Raw genomic sequence first — 17,148 nt, 5'->3', positions numbered from 1 at the left:
ATCATATATTTTTTAAAAGAACTTTGTATGCTTATTAGAGCACGTGAGTGAACGATTAACCTTAATCCGCACAACATTCTTAAGATACACCAGAAAAAGTTAGAATTATCTAAGATTTTTAAGGGCAAAATGCAAACTACTTAAGAACTAATTAAAGGATTTTTTTTTTTTTTTCAATTTAGATGCTGCCAAATGTGACAATATAAATATTCACTACATGATCTTCCTTAAAATCATTTGCAAATCATTATGTATCCCTAAAATCTTATGTGGATCTTTCTTGTATTTAATTATTTTCTTTTGACTTCAATACTAATTTGAGTCGTCATTTTACATTAAATTTAAAATATGTATTCTTTCTATGTGTTATGTCAAATTGATACCCTATTAGTTCAATTCATTTTTTTAAAGTAACTTGCAAATTCAAATATTCTAAATTTCAAGTCATTTCTGCAAATCCAAAATGTTCATATTTCAAATTCTTTTAATAACTCCAAATAGTCTAAATTTTAAATCATTTTATAAGCTCAAATAGTCCAAAATCTTAAGTCAATTGTAAGTTAAGGTAACCCAAAATTTTGACAACCTCCCGACATCTACCCCGTTAGGGAGCATTAGAGAGAGTATCAACCCACCCAACTGTCATAAAAAACACACTGATCAGTATCGTTAGACTTAACGATGGATAAGAGTTGGCTACGTCACACTGAGAGTTCAACTTTACAGATAGATAGATTCTTGTAACCAAATGTGGATGCAAAATATAAATTTGAGTTTTGGAATGCATGTTTGTCATTCAAAATTGATCTTTGATTGATGTTTCTTCTTGGTTTAAAGAACTCTTTTGAATATTGACTCCCATTCTGAAAAGGATAAGGGCTCTTAGTTTTTTTTTTTTTTTTTTTTTTTTGGGGAGGGATTTTATATTCTTCTACAGCTTTTTAAAAGTTTAGACGTTGGATATTGTAAGAACATAAGAACTGGTTGGTAAGTGTGTAAATGCCCCTGTAATTAAATCACCTGTCTTCATATTTGTACAGTCCACAAACTCAACGCTGGTTGATTAATGGATAAGATTTGGCTACTGTTCAATACTGTCGGCAAGCTGTCTTTTCTGTGAAAAGGAAAGTTAAAACTCCTAAAATCTTTCAAATTTGCTTACAGAATTACTCACAAGATTTTTACATTTATACCATCCAAATGTTTCATTTCACAAAAGAATACCACTACTTCGATTTTAATAATAGAGAAATACACCATTTCATGCACAGGTAAGGTGGCAAATACACAAAAAATTAAATGTTTATTCATTGGAATTGAGTTGTATTTAAATATTCCAAAGATTAAATACAATCCATGCTTATTGATTACTGATTTTTAAATATGCAGAAGCCAGTTAAAAAGGGCCTTTACATCTAGTAAAAGAACTACAAAAAATGCTAAAAAAGGTTAAACTAAATAGAATATATAATGTTATCTTTCTAGTAGAACAATCAGACACTCAACACAAAGTTGACTATATTGTATACTTACCTCATAAAAAAAGGTAAGAACATTAGAATAATCATATATCCAAACCTGTAAAATTCTCATGGTTTATCATTTATATAGACAAGCCTCCTCAAAAATTGTAAAAAAGTTTTAAAAAGACAAATATTGCATAAAGTCACCTCAAATGCTGAAAACAAACATATTTACTTGTATAAATTTAAAATAAGAGGTGGTTTAAAATAGTCTCCTCACTCTTTACCAGAAAGTTTATAAAAGTGGCTATTTATTCCTAGAGCTGTTTTATATGGTTGAAATAATCTCCAATGAAAACTATTTTACCTCCCAATTGAAAGATTTTGGGAACTAATTTAGCATTTTTATAAACTCTGGGACTACATGACCAAATGTAAATAATCAGAGGACTAACCTGAATTTTGACTACAGCTGGATTGCTCAGCAGTGGGAGCCAGAAAGAGAGTCTGATGGAACACCCAATGTGGAATAAGCATCAACAGCTCTTCATACAGTGAGAACATATATTCCTCCCATCTGGTGAGGGCAAGTTTCAAAGAAACCCAACTAAAAGACAAAATTTCATCAGAGGACATGTAGCCAAGAATTTTCTCTGCAAGTTGATGGTCAAAAAGCAAAACCAATACTTCCGTGTCATTCATTTTATTCGCGAGATGAGATTCAGTTGATTCTGTGCCATCAACTTGTTTTCTTCTTGATGAAATCAGTTCTGAAGCTTTCAAATGGTAAAATTGCACCACCTGTAATAAGGCACCATGATTGATCGTGATGTGAAAAATAAAATTAGCTTGGAGAATATTTTCAGTAATATTATCGGTATGTTGGGGCAGCATTCTATATGTTCTACTTTTCACAGTGATATCACACATTTATTTGGCTACTGCTTCCTTGTTAATTTTTAGAATTTTTTGTGATGTGAAGCGGATTTTGAAAACCAAATATGCCATAAGAAATGTGTCAAAATAGTCCCCTGATTCTTAGTTGCGAGTCATTTTATTCCCAGAATCTATAGAAGTATTTATTTAGTCACCAAATTCTTTTAATATGAGCTAAAAAAATTCTTTATGGAATTATTCAACCCCATTTAGAGAGCCTCGGAATTAGTTTGGCACTTCTATAGACCTTCGGACTAAAATGTAAACAATTAGGGGACTGTTTTGACACTGTACTCAACATACTATAGTGTGATAACTATAATACATGGTAATTTTCAAAAAAAATATTTTATGCTCAACACATTTGCAACATCTTTACAAAAAAACAATAGTTACTCAAAACAAATCCTATATCATTACAATATTCTATTAAATTCGAAAATGAGAAACATTTAGTGTTGAGGACCGATTACCTGCAACGCATGCAGGCTGTTGACAAATTCCTCGCCAAATATCTCATCACCTCTGGCAAGCCGTACAGGCGTGTTAAGCAGCTCCGAAGGATTACCTGCCATATCAGATGTGGAGAACTCTTGATGTTTCAATGAACAGAACTTGAACCCAAGGTTTTGAATCCTGGCACAGCGTATATCAAAGCCCGATGTGCCATCAGAAAACCAATACATATTATCTGATGCCGGCGAGGGTAAGAAAGAATAAGGTTTTTCTTTTACATGGTTTGATAAGTTTTGGGAGAGGAGAGAAATTAGCTTTGCATCCTCGTCATGGACTCGGTTACGGGTAAACCAAAGTGTTAATGTAAGCCTTTCACCATCCAGCACCTGAGAAACCAAAAAAAGAACTAAAACATTTTCTTTTGGAGAAATTTACACAATTCTTATGCATTTACATATCTCATAGCTAAATTTTGATATTTCTATATATCGCACTTTGATGTTTTAAACCCGTGCATGAAAAAAGGTGTATTTACTTTTAAATAATGGTAATGGCACTATTTTTTATGTGAAATTAAAGATTTGAGTGCTATTTGTGTAAATATGAAAGTTAGACGTGAGGTATGTAAATACATAACACTTGTATGCTATGCATGTAAATGCCCCCTACTTAAATCAAGAAGGTTGTTAGGTGCACAACAAAGTGGAACCACTGAGAACAAAAGTGCGCCTACCACTAAACTTTCATGCTCGTGAAATGGTTGCTTTTTCACTCAATAAAATGACATGGCACTGAGATGGATTCTGCAACATAAAAATCAATACACCACAATATCTCAAAATGTCTTCCCTTCAACCAAGAAGTAAATACTTTTTACTTCCACATATCATAATGCTCCTTCATGGATGACAAAACTAAAGCAAATCCACTTGAAATTGCTCCTTGCAAGATAGAGTACACCAAGTCTTTTCAACCAATAAGAGTCTACAAACCTTTAGAACTTCAAAATTGCTTCTATATCATGTGTCGCCAAAAACACTCAGAAATATCAAAATTTTATAAGATATGGTGCACACTTGACATAATATAAGCAAGCTCGATCCAATATCCATTAAATATTGATGTTACCTCCATCAATCACTAAAAAGCATCATCTATATCTAAACCAACGTAAGCTATGATAAAATTAGCATCTAAGAACAAAACTTCTTCAAGGATAACACTAATAAATTATTACTTTCATTTCAAAGCATAAGTCTTCCTTTTTTCATATTTTTTTTTTGCCGTATGCTATATAAAAGCAAGATCGTTGAACTTGCTATATGACTTACTTTTACCATTAATAAAAGTCTATATGACTTACTTTTACCATTAATAAAAGTATTACAATTTTTCATATAATCTACCTTTAACCAATAATCCTTGAGCTTAGCAATTACATCTTTAGAAAGAAGAAATTTTTTTTTAAAATCTTTAAATTGATAGTATATCTGCCCATACAACTTGGTGCCATTAAAATGTTTATAAGAGTGATCCCGGAGTTATAACCCAAACAACAATAGGAACACAAATATTATACTGAAAAGGGAAATAGAAGATTACAACAACACACACTTGACAAGGAAATATAGCAACAACCAAGCAAATGCAACTAAATGTATCCAAAGGTGGTGGCTGGTTTGGCGAGTGGATGGCAGGAGGAAGGTGACGAGGCGGTGGATGGTTGTAGGAGAAGGAAGGGGAAGTTGCGGCGTATTGCGATGGGGTAATGTAGAGTTTGGCCGGTTGAAAGACAGCAAACAGGGGCTAGTTGAGAGAACTGGAAAAACAACAAACAACTAGAAGCGACTGTTCGATAAGGCGGCAACGAGCGGGAATAACGGAGGTAGCGAGCGAGAATAACGGTGGCAGCGATGGGGATTGTGTGGAACTACAAGACAACAAAGGGAGGGCTATCCTAAGGCTGCAGCAGCGAGGGCAGTGGCTGGACAACGAAGACGGGCGTTGAAATAAATGGCAGCAAGGTGGGAAGCAGTTGGAAGGGATGACAGCGGGTAGAGGTGGTCGGTGGTAGTTGGAGTTGCAAGACGACAACAAGGTTTATGTGGTTCCAACAACGAGGGGAGGAATGCGGATGATGGATAAGTTGGAGATAAATATCCCTGCGAGAACGAGTTGCAGCCGAAGCATCACACAATCCCTTGGAAAGAGATTACCACCACGTACGAGCTATATTCGGAGCACCACCGACATTTGGATACAACCCTAGAAGAGGAAAAACCAGGAAGCCGACGGCTGTCCTAACAGAATGCAATTCAAAATCTGAAAACCTAAATCACGGGAATTATATATATAAGCACTAGATAACTAGGATTGAATTCCCCTATAGAAAGGAGGTCCCAATTCCTAGTGGAAGAGTCGATCGGCTCTCTTGGGTTTAAGCCAATTCAGTCCAGACAAAGGAATCGTGGAAGCCTTTCCCAAAGCCCCTTTACGACAGTGTCAAAGAGTGTCATTAAAAGCACATTAACACCATAGCTTGGTGCATAAGATCCACAATCATATCAATATTTCACAAATATCAAATAACAAAACATAACTCATTTATATGTTTTTTAATCACCATAACTTCATGCATGTGAAATAAATATAATCTCTAGTTATAATAAACTTTTATGAAGATTTTATGAAGAAAAAAAAAAAAATCAAATCACAAATCCAAAGTAATTATTTCCCTAAGAAGTCTTTCAAAACATCATCTGCCAAAATCAACTGAATCTCCGGGAGAGTTTATTTATATATCTCTATCCCATCTTCACTTGTAATCTCGAACATATTTACATATCCCATGAGTAACTTCACGAGTTGTTTTTGGGCTTGAAAATCATGCATCTTGGTTCTCCAAAACCTTAAACTTCTCGATTACAAGCTAATATAACCTCATTTACCTTGCTTAGAAACTAGAAAGAAAAAAGACCTGACTATTATAAAGAAGCATTAAACAAAAGCCAATATGAATAGCCGTATGCAAAACACAAGAAATCAAGCAACAAAAGAGACCACCAAAACTTTATGATTTGGTTAAGAATCATGCATGATTTGTTTATGATTCGACAAAGGATCTAATCTAATATACAATAAGACATAAAAAATGAACAAATACAATGATACTCACCAACGCTCTCAAAACTCAAGTAAATTCAATTCTCACAAAGAAGAAACCAAGAAATCTTCCCAAATTGCTTTACATCATATGATTAAGGGAAAAAAAACGAACTCTTGAAGCACGAACTCTTGAAAAAAAGGATAGTAGCATCAGTATTGAAGGGTTAAGGTCTAGAATTATGTTATCATAACTTATTTAGTTTTGTGCAAAAGAATGTGATGATCAGACCCCTTTAAACGCCAATTTTAGAAGCTATCATAAGAAACCTCAAAAACCATGTTAAAATGAGTAATCTCTTTGAAAGCCTTCACATTGTTGATGCATCATAAGATACGTCAATAGTGATAAAATTGTCATTAGCTTTTTATTTTTGAAGAAGCCTTCAAATGTTGCCTTCACCCAATAAGTATCCTTCGAGAGGACAATTCACAAAGAATTTTCTAGGGATACTTAAACTCCATCAAAAGCTACGTTACATCACAGGAAGTGGTCTCCGAGAGGGGTTGACTAGATATATCTAAAACAACAGCCAAAAAATAGAGCTTTTATAAAGTTGTTAATTGAATTACAATTGCATGGTGACATTACATATTTTCATTTTTGCCGGTTTAAAAAAGTGTAGTCCCTAGTTCGTGGGAAAAGTTCCTGAAGTCTAACAAGTCTTTGAACAATCTACTTGACTTTGAATTAGCTTAATTATTGGAGTATCAATAATGAGTGACATCAAATCAAAATGAAATCCGAGTAGAATGAGAGCAAATGCCCGTAAGGGCGTCATCCCACTAAATGCTATCATTAAAATTGACTCAGTAGGGGAAAAAGAATTTGTTTGCCATTGAAAAAAATTATACTATATAAAATATAAATAATAATTCCTTTGAGCCTCCCATCCACATCCCTCATGCCACATCGCCCTAATAGTAGGTCACAAGCATAGTCTCAAGTCTCATTACCAAAATATATGATTTATCTATCTCCCATAAAATAAAACCCTTATCCAACCCAATGAAACTCGTCTCTTATACTCACATATCTCTCTCTCCTAACTCTCTTTGTCATATCGTATGCTTGTTTTATCCATTTTGTACATGCATCCTCCAATCCCCCAATATTTGCTCGCTCTCTAAATGTTCTCACTCAGAAGTTCTCCTCAATGCCTCTCCCTCAAGCTCAATCATCCTTTTTGAACTTCACAAACAATATACAAGCTCCAAACTTCAAATCAAACTAATTCTAAAATCATTTACAAACCAAGAATCAAAATGATATCGGACCACCTTATTTGCCTGGTAATGTTGTAAGAACAACCGGTTATCTTTCTCATTCAAAAGTTGTAACCCTGAATTGATGTAAGCCCCAACTCAATTAATTCAAGCCAATACGAAGCCAACAATCACAACAAATCATGCTTAAATTTTTAGATTTTCAATAGATGTTAAGCCTAAAGCAAAATTAAACACTAGTCAACCTCATACTAACAAAAGCAATCATAACCAAACTCACCAATCAAAATCTACGGTGCTTTAAGATTACTTTTAAACCGAAACTCACGGACAATTAATAATTATGTCATATACCTGGCCACTTTTCATCGTGTTTAGTACTTCTAAACCACAAAAGATCATGTTTTGTGCTTTCAAAATATTCATAGAAATTGGTAATACCAGATCTTTTCCAATGAACGGGTTGGAATTAACGTCAAAAGCATATCTTCAATGTGCATTTTCACACTGAGTTGTTTAGAACAACTTAAAGTAAACAACTCATAATTGCTAATTAAGGACCCATTTGAAGCGGATTAAAATTGCAGGCAGCATTTCCAAAACACTCCAACCCGTGTGATAAAAGTGTTTGGGGTGCGTTTTGAGAAATAGCGGTTTCGATTGTTTAATAAACGCGGCCGCAGGATCGACCCCACGGCCCGCATTCGTTTGCTCGCATTTTACCCCACTGCCCCTGTGTCTCAGCTGCCCTCGACCTGAGCCCTAAAGTCGATCTCGCCTCCCTCGCTCTCGCCTCTCTCCAATAGCGTCATTCGATTTCTCCTCCCTCACTCTCGCCTCTCTCCGATAGCATCGTTGGATTTCAAGAGCAGTGACACTCTGTTCGGCTAGGAACAATCAACGGGAATGAGAGGAATGGGTTGCTTAAACCTATATCTATTATATAGATATACAAAACATGATATACAAATAATATAAATAACTTCATTATAATTAAATCTCAGCCCCTTAAACTAAATCTAGCCACTATATACCGCATTTTCTGAAATATATTCTTGGAGCTACAGTATCATTACAGTAATTTGCAACAATACCGCAACAACAGTAACATGTTGCAATGATTTTAATAAAACATTAAAAAAATTATAATGTAAGGTATGTATGTTATTTTTTCTACTGTTCTGAAGTGATTTTTTTTGTTTCTCAAGTATCAAATATATAAAAATAAGAGTTTTGTTGCAAACAACATTACTGCACATAGGCAGACTGGTCATTTATCCACAATCAGCTGCAAACCAGCTGTTTTCCAACAGCACAAACCAAACAGTCAACCAGCTTATCTGAATCAGTTGTCTGTTTATCAGCAGATTGTCAATAAGTTGTAACTGCCCCAAACAGACCCTAAGACTTCTAGACGCCTCAATTTATAGTCTTATGATATTGACAGAGTAGATTCATTGGAATATCTGAGAAGAAAACATCATAAAATATTGATTAGGTTTATTTCTATCAACCTAAATATTGCCCAATAAATTAAATTAACATATACCAACCAAATTGACCCTCCTTAATCAAGAGTTCTCTCATACATCGAGAGAGAGAATGAATTATGGGAACCAACATTCATAAAAATTATCAACCTCATATCTAATAAATTCTAACACAATATCAAAAGAAAATTTGGTTAGAAAGCCTAATCAAGAAAAAAATACTTTCAAGAAACTCGAGCAAGAGGTTGGCTTTTCCATAACAATCAATAACCTTGGATGACAGACAATGAAGTTTTTCAATCCAAGCTTTTATGGATGAGTAAGAGGTAGCAATGATAATCAGAGAGTTTATATTGTCGATGATTAGCTTGCATGAGTTGCACCATGCCTAGAGTATGAGTGGAAGATGGTTGAATGTTTTCAATTTGCATATGCATGATAGGTTGAGACACAAAGGGCGACAACCAAGTGAAATACATTCAATGTGTCATCAACATCATTGGTCATAGACTCACCAGATTGGTTTAATTTTTCCACATCAATGTAAGAACTCCTATGAGTGGAAGTGCTTATATACCATGCAACCTTGCCATATGTTAAACATGCTGATACGCATAGGATTAAAACTAGAGGATTCAACCAATCACTACCCTTTAGGATGATTCAATTTGTTAGAAGCATTGGATGTGAATGAAGCAAGGATCGTGGTGATGATGGTGAGAACTAAAAATAGAGTCATTGGGTTAAGTGGATGTTTAAAGGCGATGTTAGCTTCAATGTGTCCTCATGGGTGATTGTCTACATTTCAAATGTGAGCCTAAACTTTAGAATTGCTTGTTTGTGCATGAGGATAGGATCCTCCATTAACAAACAAATCATATAATCTTCACAATTTCAATTACAAGTTTAATAAGGGTGCCAAATATGAGAATTCATCTTGAAAACATCAAGATAACAAGATTAAAATCAAAATTTGTGAGAGAGCTCTTGGCATTTAATTTTTTTTAAGGCTAAATCACAAAATTTACGTGGTTGACTAGAAAGTGGTAGAAATCATTGAGATGATCAAAATTCATTATTTGTAGTTAAAATCATAACATAAATGATAGATAAAGGCAATAAAATAAAGTTGCCACAAAGTATATAAGATAAAAATTTTTAATGTTAAGTAAATATTTTTCTTTTGAATGATATACAAATTTAATGAATTTAAAAGAACAACTATATGACTAACGAAATAATAAAGTGGTGCTCTAGAATTTTTCACTTAGGTTTGATAATGGAATGGTAAGTTAATGAAAAGTAACCTACACATACAATCAAATAAACAAATGCAATTAAGCACACAACAAAAATTTCCCGATAAATTAACTTGCTCTGGTAATATATATTTAGAATAGAAAAGGGCTAACCAATATATAATGGAAATTTGTTGTAGAGTGGACGAGATCCTAACACAAGTTGCAAATAATCCAAAGAATTCACTCAATTTACTTATGAAAGTTATTTGAGCTCAATAAGACTCAAAGAACAATAACACATCATAGTCAAAACTAAAAATAAAGAAGGAAGAAAGAGAAAATGCATTCAGTGATCTTTTCAAATTAGAACTACAATGAATGATTATATATCTAAAGTCTTTGGTGAGTCTAAAGATGCTCATCTTTGAAAATTCATAATCATTTATGTGGAGAAAACTGGTAGAAGCCTTTCTAGTAGCTTGAACTTCAAAAACCAAAAGAGATTTCAATTCTTCTCTCCTAAGTTGAAATCTTAATTTCTCAAACGTGTCGCTAAAATTAATCTAGGTAACACTCAAGGATGTCTTGTTCCGGTCACTAATCACTACTTAAATCTAGAATAGTTGGATGTTATTTGCCCAAAAAATAGGAGAGAATCAAAAGATGCCTATTTATATTCACCCCAAAATCTTTAAATTTATGCAAAAAATAAATAAATAAATTATTTCATTACAAGTAAAAAAGATGCTTAATTGATCTGATAACTCCTCTTTTGAAAGTATATATTAAAGCTGTTCCCATTTCTTGAAGTATTGTATAGCTTGCAAAATCAAACTATATGAATCTTATCATTTGGATACCTATAAAAAACTCAGTATTATTTCTTTACCATATCCCTTCATTTCAAACCACCCACTAAACAAGGAAAAAGAGTTCTTAGAGCAATATTAATAAAATGGAAAAAAAAAACATACATAAATCAAAATATAAATAAAAAAAGCAGCACAAACAAACATTGCCTGTCAAATTCAACGGTGTACTAAAAGTATGTCATTCATTCATATGTAATTTTGAAGCTTAAAAAGCTAAGAAAATGTCAAACTAAGTGGGTTTCGGGGGATTTTATGTGAAAACATCAACAGAATAACCGAAGAAAAGTGGTTTCCTTGACAAGCCATATATATAAAAATTTTCCATCCAGCACAAAATTTAAAATGGAATGTTCAAAGCATAAGTTATTTGAAAATTCAGATGACTATAAAAACCATAATAAACATATTTTTGAAATGGATTTCATCTTTATAAAGTTTGAAAAGATGACATAATAAACAAGAGATACCTCATCAACAGAATGTACATTGCGATCGTCTGCTGTATAGATTAGAACATCCTGAAATGAAATCAGAATATTCGTAGTTCATACTCCCCAAAATAGAAAACAAATTCAAAGATAACCATCTCGTAAATTAAGTAACATTCTTATGTTTCGCCATACAGCATATATAAATTCATCTAACAAAATTCATAAGAGAAAATTAAAAGAAGGTTGCAAATGGTTTACTTACACCTGCAAAAGGAACAACAGATGAAGGATCTCCATCCTTGAAGCGAAAAAATCCACCTTCAAAATCCTTTCCATGGCTGTTCAAGTAACATACTGCCTTCAACAGAAAACCAAAAGTCATGTGTATTGAATGTCTAGCCCATAATAACGAGAAATGTCATAATAACTTATATAGTTTTATCTTATATCAAACATAAAAGTATAAATATAAGAAAATGAAAAACAATACTCTCATAATATTTTCAATGAAACAACTCTTAAACTATGTATTAGAATAAGCTTTCATATTTTACACATCTCTCGGGACAAATGAGAGGCCAAATTATATTTTCTTATGAGATCAGCAAGCCTAAAAACCTTTGGGTTCATTCAGACCAACTAACATAGGATTGAACCATTATGTCAGTCAAACCGATCTAAGTCTACAATTCTGCTCAATTTGCCTATGAAAGTTATACAATGACTACTCTATTGGTGAAATAATTACTAACACACATAAAAAAATGCCCGCTTAGAAAACTCATAATTAATAAAAATTTAGGATCATTAAAGTGATTAATTCATTATAACTAACACATTATTAAGAGACGTACCCAATACACTGATTTACACTCTCCAAATCCCCTCCCTCCCTCCCTCTTGTATGATTCATACAACCTTCTCAATATTGACATATCTTGCTTCAACAACCAAATTTAATGCACTAAGCCTGGAAACTTAAAAAGGAAACTAAATATATTACAGAAAGCATACAAATATTCTATAAAACATTTTTGAGTTCATTCCTACATTGCTAATCTAAAATAAACTATTAAACAAAAAAACATTGTCTATTTATATTTTCAAAAGTAAGCATCTTAAAATACTTAAGTTTAAATACATTAGTTGTTATCATAAAGTTAAAAATGCAGTGTAGCATGAAGTAGAAAAGTCGTCTCCAGCCTTTTATATCATAAAAAAAAAAAAGACAAAAGATTCCATGACTTAGCATATCTGAGTAGCAACACGAGCAAATTAAACTAGTGCAAACATTGACATCTTGATTTGGGCATACCGCAAAATCTCGTTGCTTAAGGTAATGCCTATTGTCATCACTATGCCATCCAATTGAGGCCCCTTTACACCAACTGAAATTTTCAGATATGCCATAATTGAAAGAGTGAAAAATTAAGCAAATTACAGTAAAATAAATAGCATATTACATTACCTTAAGAAGCATTTTAAAAAAAACAGAAGGTGCATGCCAACATCACATGAAAAATCTACAGCATATATATAGAGGCATATTAAGTTTGTTGTCAACTAGTTCAGAATGAATCCTCTTCATAATTCATAATTGTAAGACAAAGATGTTGGGATGGCGACGAAGCAACTTTTAGATAAAAATTTATCTCTAGATCTAGGTGACCTAAAACAAGAAATATAATTTGTTCATAAGGGAACTTCCACTAGAACAAAACTTGAGAAGAGAATTTTAGCAAAGAGAAAATGACCAAAATAGTCCCTTGAGTATTTGTAAGCGATCATTTCAGTTGCAGAACGTGTAAAAAACTCGATGTAGTTCCCAAACTCTTAAAATATTCACTAAAATGATCCTGCAATCTAAAATAATAAAAATTAAAATTAATGGTGTCAAAAATGAGAGAATTTTAGAAAAAAAAATTCTAATTTTTTTTGTAAATATAATTTCCCACTAACCATATTTTCTAGTGGGCAAAAGCCAAGTACACATACAACCAAAAATTATGTGGCAAGTCAAGTCGAGCTCAAGCCACACCTAACTTGAGCTCAATTAACCAATCAAGTTCAAGCTTGAGCTCCAACAAGTTTGAGTTGAATCATGAGCCAACATATTTATTATAAAACAAAGAAAATAATTTCAATACAGACTCTTACTATAGTAAAATATAAAAGAAGAGTGAAAAATTAAAAGAAAAATAATTAAAAAATAAAATAATGTAAATAATTAAACACAATTTTTAAAAATTCTAGACAATGCACTTTTGCTCTTGCATAAGAAAATTATTTTTAATTGTATTACATAAGAATGTTTTTTGAACGAGTCAATACAAGAGCAAATGAGTCAAGTCAGTGCTTTATCGAGCTTGGTTTATTAGCTCATCAAACTTAACATAGAAGTCATTTATTAATCCAATCCCAACCAGCTCACAAGTCGACTTGACTCAATTAAAGCCAACATGCAAACAAATGTCAGGTGGCATTGGAAAGTGCATGCTAGCATTGAAATATAGAAGAAAGATGAATATGATGTTCATAATTTCATGCAACCTCTTAAAACTTTGAATAGGCCTTAGGGTTTAAAACCAAAAAATAAAGAGAAAGCGAGAGTGAACAAGAATGATAGAACAAATGAAAAGCTAGGAAGAGGATGATCAGACATGAATCAAAGCCATGGTTGATGTCCTCTCTTAGGGCACACAATGTGCAAATGAGAAAGACCTATTTATATATTTGATGGCTTCGACAAGAGTGATGGATGTAATGTGAATAAAAGGAAAAAGGGGAAGACATGTTAGCCATTTCCACCTCAAAACATCATCCTCATCTTGACGTGTTTATGAATATAAACCCAAGGATGTTAACTTACTTATTTCAATATTCTTCATTATGAATAAAGATTTATTAATAAGCTAGATCAACTAAGAGTTGAGTGATCGTTATAAGAAACTAATATAAATTAATTTTAATATGAGAGTTTAATATAAGGAGTTTGAGGCATTTAATTATTTATTACTACCGCTTAGATGCATGTATTTAATTATAGAGATTAACATTATATTAAAGTTAAAATAATGTTAATTAAGTATTTTTTTTTTCATATTTTAACATAGAAAGATTGAGGAGAAATTATAAATATATGTGTGTATTAATTAAAGAAAGTTAATTTGGTAGATTTATTTTTGATTAAGGGAGAAACACACCCTTGCTTGTCAGAAACATAATCCTTAAAATTTGTTTGTATGCACTAATCAGTGATAATAAAATTCTAAAATATGCTTTATTTATTTTTAGATTTGCACATAATCATTTTGATATGATAATATAGTTAACAAATTATGATCATAATAATTTTAAATCCTATAACAAAAAATATTTATTAAAATATAAAATTTATATGATATATGCGTGCATGCATGATACAGGCATGTGAGTAAGCATGTGAGTAAAAACCTTTTTGGTAGTCTTGTTAGGTCAAGTCCTCAAAGTGAAAACTCTTGTTAGAATTATAGGATTTCCATGGATTGATAAAAACCTTAAAAGAATAAGGTAAATTGGTGGGCTCGCTAGGAATAAATTTAAATATTAAAATATTAAAATAAAATTGATGGGTCCTTTATGTATTGATGAATACATAATGCATGGAAATAGATGTTTTGGCAAATTGAACGCAATGATCATCAATTTTTATAGAAATTTTTTATGATATATACTATATAATAGGCATTATTAGATAAATTTCATATTTGAATTTTTTGTGTGCAAGGTTTATAAATATTATTATGAAACATCTATTATTACTTCTATAATTTTTTTTAATCATATTAATGCCCTATGCATTGTCAATGTTACTTCGAGTGATAGGTTTCACCATTATGTTTGTTTCTTTCAAACTAATGCTCATTATCTTATTATTTACAAGCTACTATTTGGGTAGTATCTAAAAGAAAACTCCTAATCTCATGTTTGAAGTATATCATTGAAAAATAATTAAGGTTTAAAATCATTTAATTTATTCAATAGTGACTTGTTCCTTGAATAAGGTATTGTAGTAATTAAATTTCTTTTATGCTTTGGTGAATGAATTAGGTGTTATTGAATTTAGAAGCTCTAATGATCCTACTAATGGTCAAAATTTATTAAAATAGATATTTTACTAAATGAAATTGTTTTAAATTTTTCTACTCATCCCATCCTACCTAATTATTACTAACTTCTTCAATACTCAATGGACAGTGTGATAGAAGCACAACAAGTCCACGGAAGCAACAAATATCATGAATTACATAATCTTGGCCAAACCATTGACTTTAATACAACTTGTTAAGAAGTGTAAAACCAAATGGAGACAAAAAATTAAGTTGGATACAACGATGATGAAACCTTCTCAACTCAATGCTTAAGCTTGTAAGAGCAGGGAAAAACTTAGTGTTTTAAGGAATTTTTACATCAACATATTTTTCAAACATCCATTATGGGACTAAATTGAATAATAAGTGTCAAAATGGTCCCCTGACTATTTTCATGGCCTATTTTAGTAACAAAGTCTATAAAATTGTCAAATTAATCCCCAGACTCTTTTAAAGGGATCAAAATAGTCCTCTATAGGACTATTTCAGCTTATATTAAGAGAATCTGAGGAATAAATTAACAACTTTATAGACTCGGATTAAAATGAACTCATGTAAGGAATCAGAGGACCATTTTCTCAGTTCTCTCATTGAAAAATGCAATGTCTGTTAACACTTTAGATGTTATCTTCGACATTCATCGTATTTGCTTCTGTATTCACCATATTCGCTTCTAATTGGTACTTCCACAAAAAACTGTTTGTTTTCATGACATCAAATTTTTTAGAGAAAAAAAGGTAAAATGTCATTAAAAGAACATTATTTTCCATTACCATTAACATAGATATTAGAAATGATCGCATAGGTTTATCTTCTTATTCTATATTTCAAATTGAAGGGGGAAATCAACAAAAAGCGAGAAGGGCTAGGAATACCTTATGAGGCCAGTGAACTCGATGAAGAGCTCGAACTCGCATCCGAAGAAATCCTCGACCTTCTCCTTGAGCTTCTCCCTGATGACGATGAAAGGAAGAATAAGGTGAGCACAGTTGGTGGCCACCAGATGGCTGAGGGTCGTCGAGAACACGTTAGGACGGTAACCCACCGCCCCGCAGCTGCGGTGGATGAACTCGAGCTCCTGTGCGCAAATCATCTTAGGTCGAGGAGAATGAGAGAGAGAGAGTTGGGTCTATACCTTGCAGAGATCTTGAGGGAGAAAATCATGAATATGGAGACGGGGATGCTGCACCTCCATTACGGTCGGCGAAGAACTCAACATGCGCCCCCTTCGAGACTTCTCTATGACATCAATGCCCCGAAACTTTTTTTTTATTTTTATATTAAAATTAATGTTAACTATAATACTAATAATATGAATTAAAATATTAAACTAATTACGAAATTAAAGCTTGTTAAATGATTTATGTTCCACTGTAATATCTGTTCTAAGTAGGCTGTCAAAAAGGCTCGTTGTAGAAGTTCATTCTTTAAGTTAACGAGTCGAATACAATTTTTTTTTTTTTTGTGCTCTATATATGAACGAGACGAACATGATTGAAAATTTGTTCATTCGTGTTATGCTCGATATATATATGTGTGTGTCTATGCACGCGCGAGCTTTGGCTCATTGTTAGCAGTCTTGGCGTAAGACCCTCGGGTCGGGGAGTTCAAATTCAAGCCCTTTATGGAGAATTCGAATAGCACACGGACTGGAAGAGGAGCCCGCCCCTCGGTCAGTCCAACCTATAGGGGTTGATCGGCGGCCTCTAGCCGTCGATCAATCTTTTTATTATATATATA

The 17,148-nt window shown here is 32.6% G+C and overlaps 1 protein-coding gene and 1 long non-coding RNA gene across 5 annotated transcripts in view; one reads left to right on the top strand and one right to left on the bottom strand.

Annotated features, from left to right (window-relative positions):
- LOC110019808 overlaps positions 1 to 2,013 on the top strand; it is a 6,833-nt gene extending 4,820 nt beyond the window's left edge. Inside the window, exon 3 of the long non-coding RNA XR_002293484.1 lies at positions 1,936 to 2,013. This is a non-coding gene — a long non-coding RNA (uncharacterized LOC110019808). The remainder of the gene's footprint in view (positions 1 to 1,935) is intronic.
- LOC110019807 lies at positions 1,683 to 16,643 on the bottom strand. Of its 4 annotated transcripts, XM_020717645.1 has the most exons (8): positions 16,544 to 16,643; positions 16,454 to 16,486; positions 16,284 to 16,361; positions 12,594 to 12,666; positions 11,541 to 11,636; positions 11,315 to 11,365; positions 2,873 to 3,241; positions 1,683 to 2,264 (listed from the first exon to the last, which is right to left on the bottom strand). In XM_020717645.1, the coding sequence occupies exons 1-8, from the start codon at positions 16,570 to 16,572 to the stop codon at positions 1,914 to 1,916; spliced, it is 1,080 nt and encodes a 359-aa protein (XP_020573304.1). In that variant the 5' UTR covers positions 16,573 to 16,643; the 3' UTR covers positions 1,683 to 1,913. The 4 variants fall into 4 exon arrangements, with proteins under 4 accessions (XP_020573304.1, XP_020573307.1, XP_020573303.1 ...); XM_020717648.1 differs by lacking the exon at positions 16,454 to 16,486; XM_020717644.1 differs by having other exon boundaries at positions 16,284 to 16,501; positions 16,544 to 16,618.
- Positions 16,644 to 17,148: the final 505 nt, after the last annotated feature.

This window comes from Phalaenopsis equestris, unplaced genomic scaffold (assembly GCF_001263595.1).
Source record: "Phalaenopsis equestris unplaced genomic scaffold, ASM126359v1 Scaffold000078, whole genome shotgun sequence".
NCBI lineage: Eukaryota > Viridiplantae > Streptophyta > Magnoliopsida > Asparagales > Orchidaceae > Phalaenopsis > Phalaenopsis equestris.
This window is presented reverse-complemented; position numbering and strand designations above follow the sequence as displayed.

What these genes read in the sequence shown, in the direction of transcription:
- LOC110019807 (XM_020717644.1), bottom strand. Translation starts at nt 16,603, where the DNA reads ATGGAGGTGCAGCATCCCCGTCTCCATATTCATGATTTTCTCCCTCAA. An exon ending in TCCCTCAAGATCTCTGCAAG is followed by an intron (nt 16,502 to 16,543) that starts GTATAGACCCAA and finishes CCTCGACCTAAG; the next exon opens with ATGATTTGCGCACAGGAGCT. An exon ending in ATGTACATTCTGTTGATGAG is followed by an intron (nt 3,242 to 11,314) that starts GTATCTCTTGTT and finishes TTGGTTTCTCAG; the next exon opens with GTGCTGGATGGTGAAAGGCT.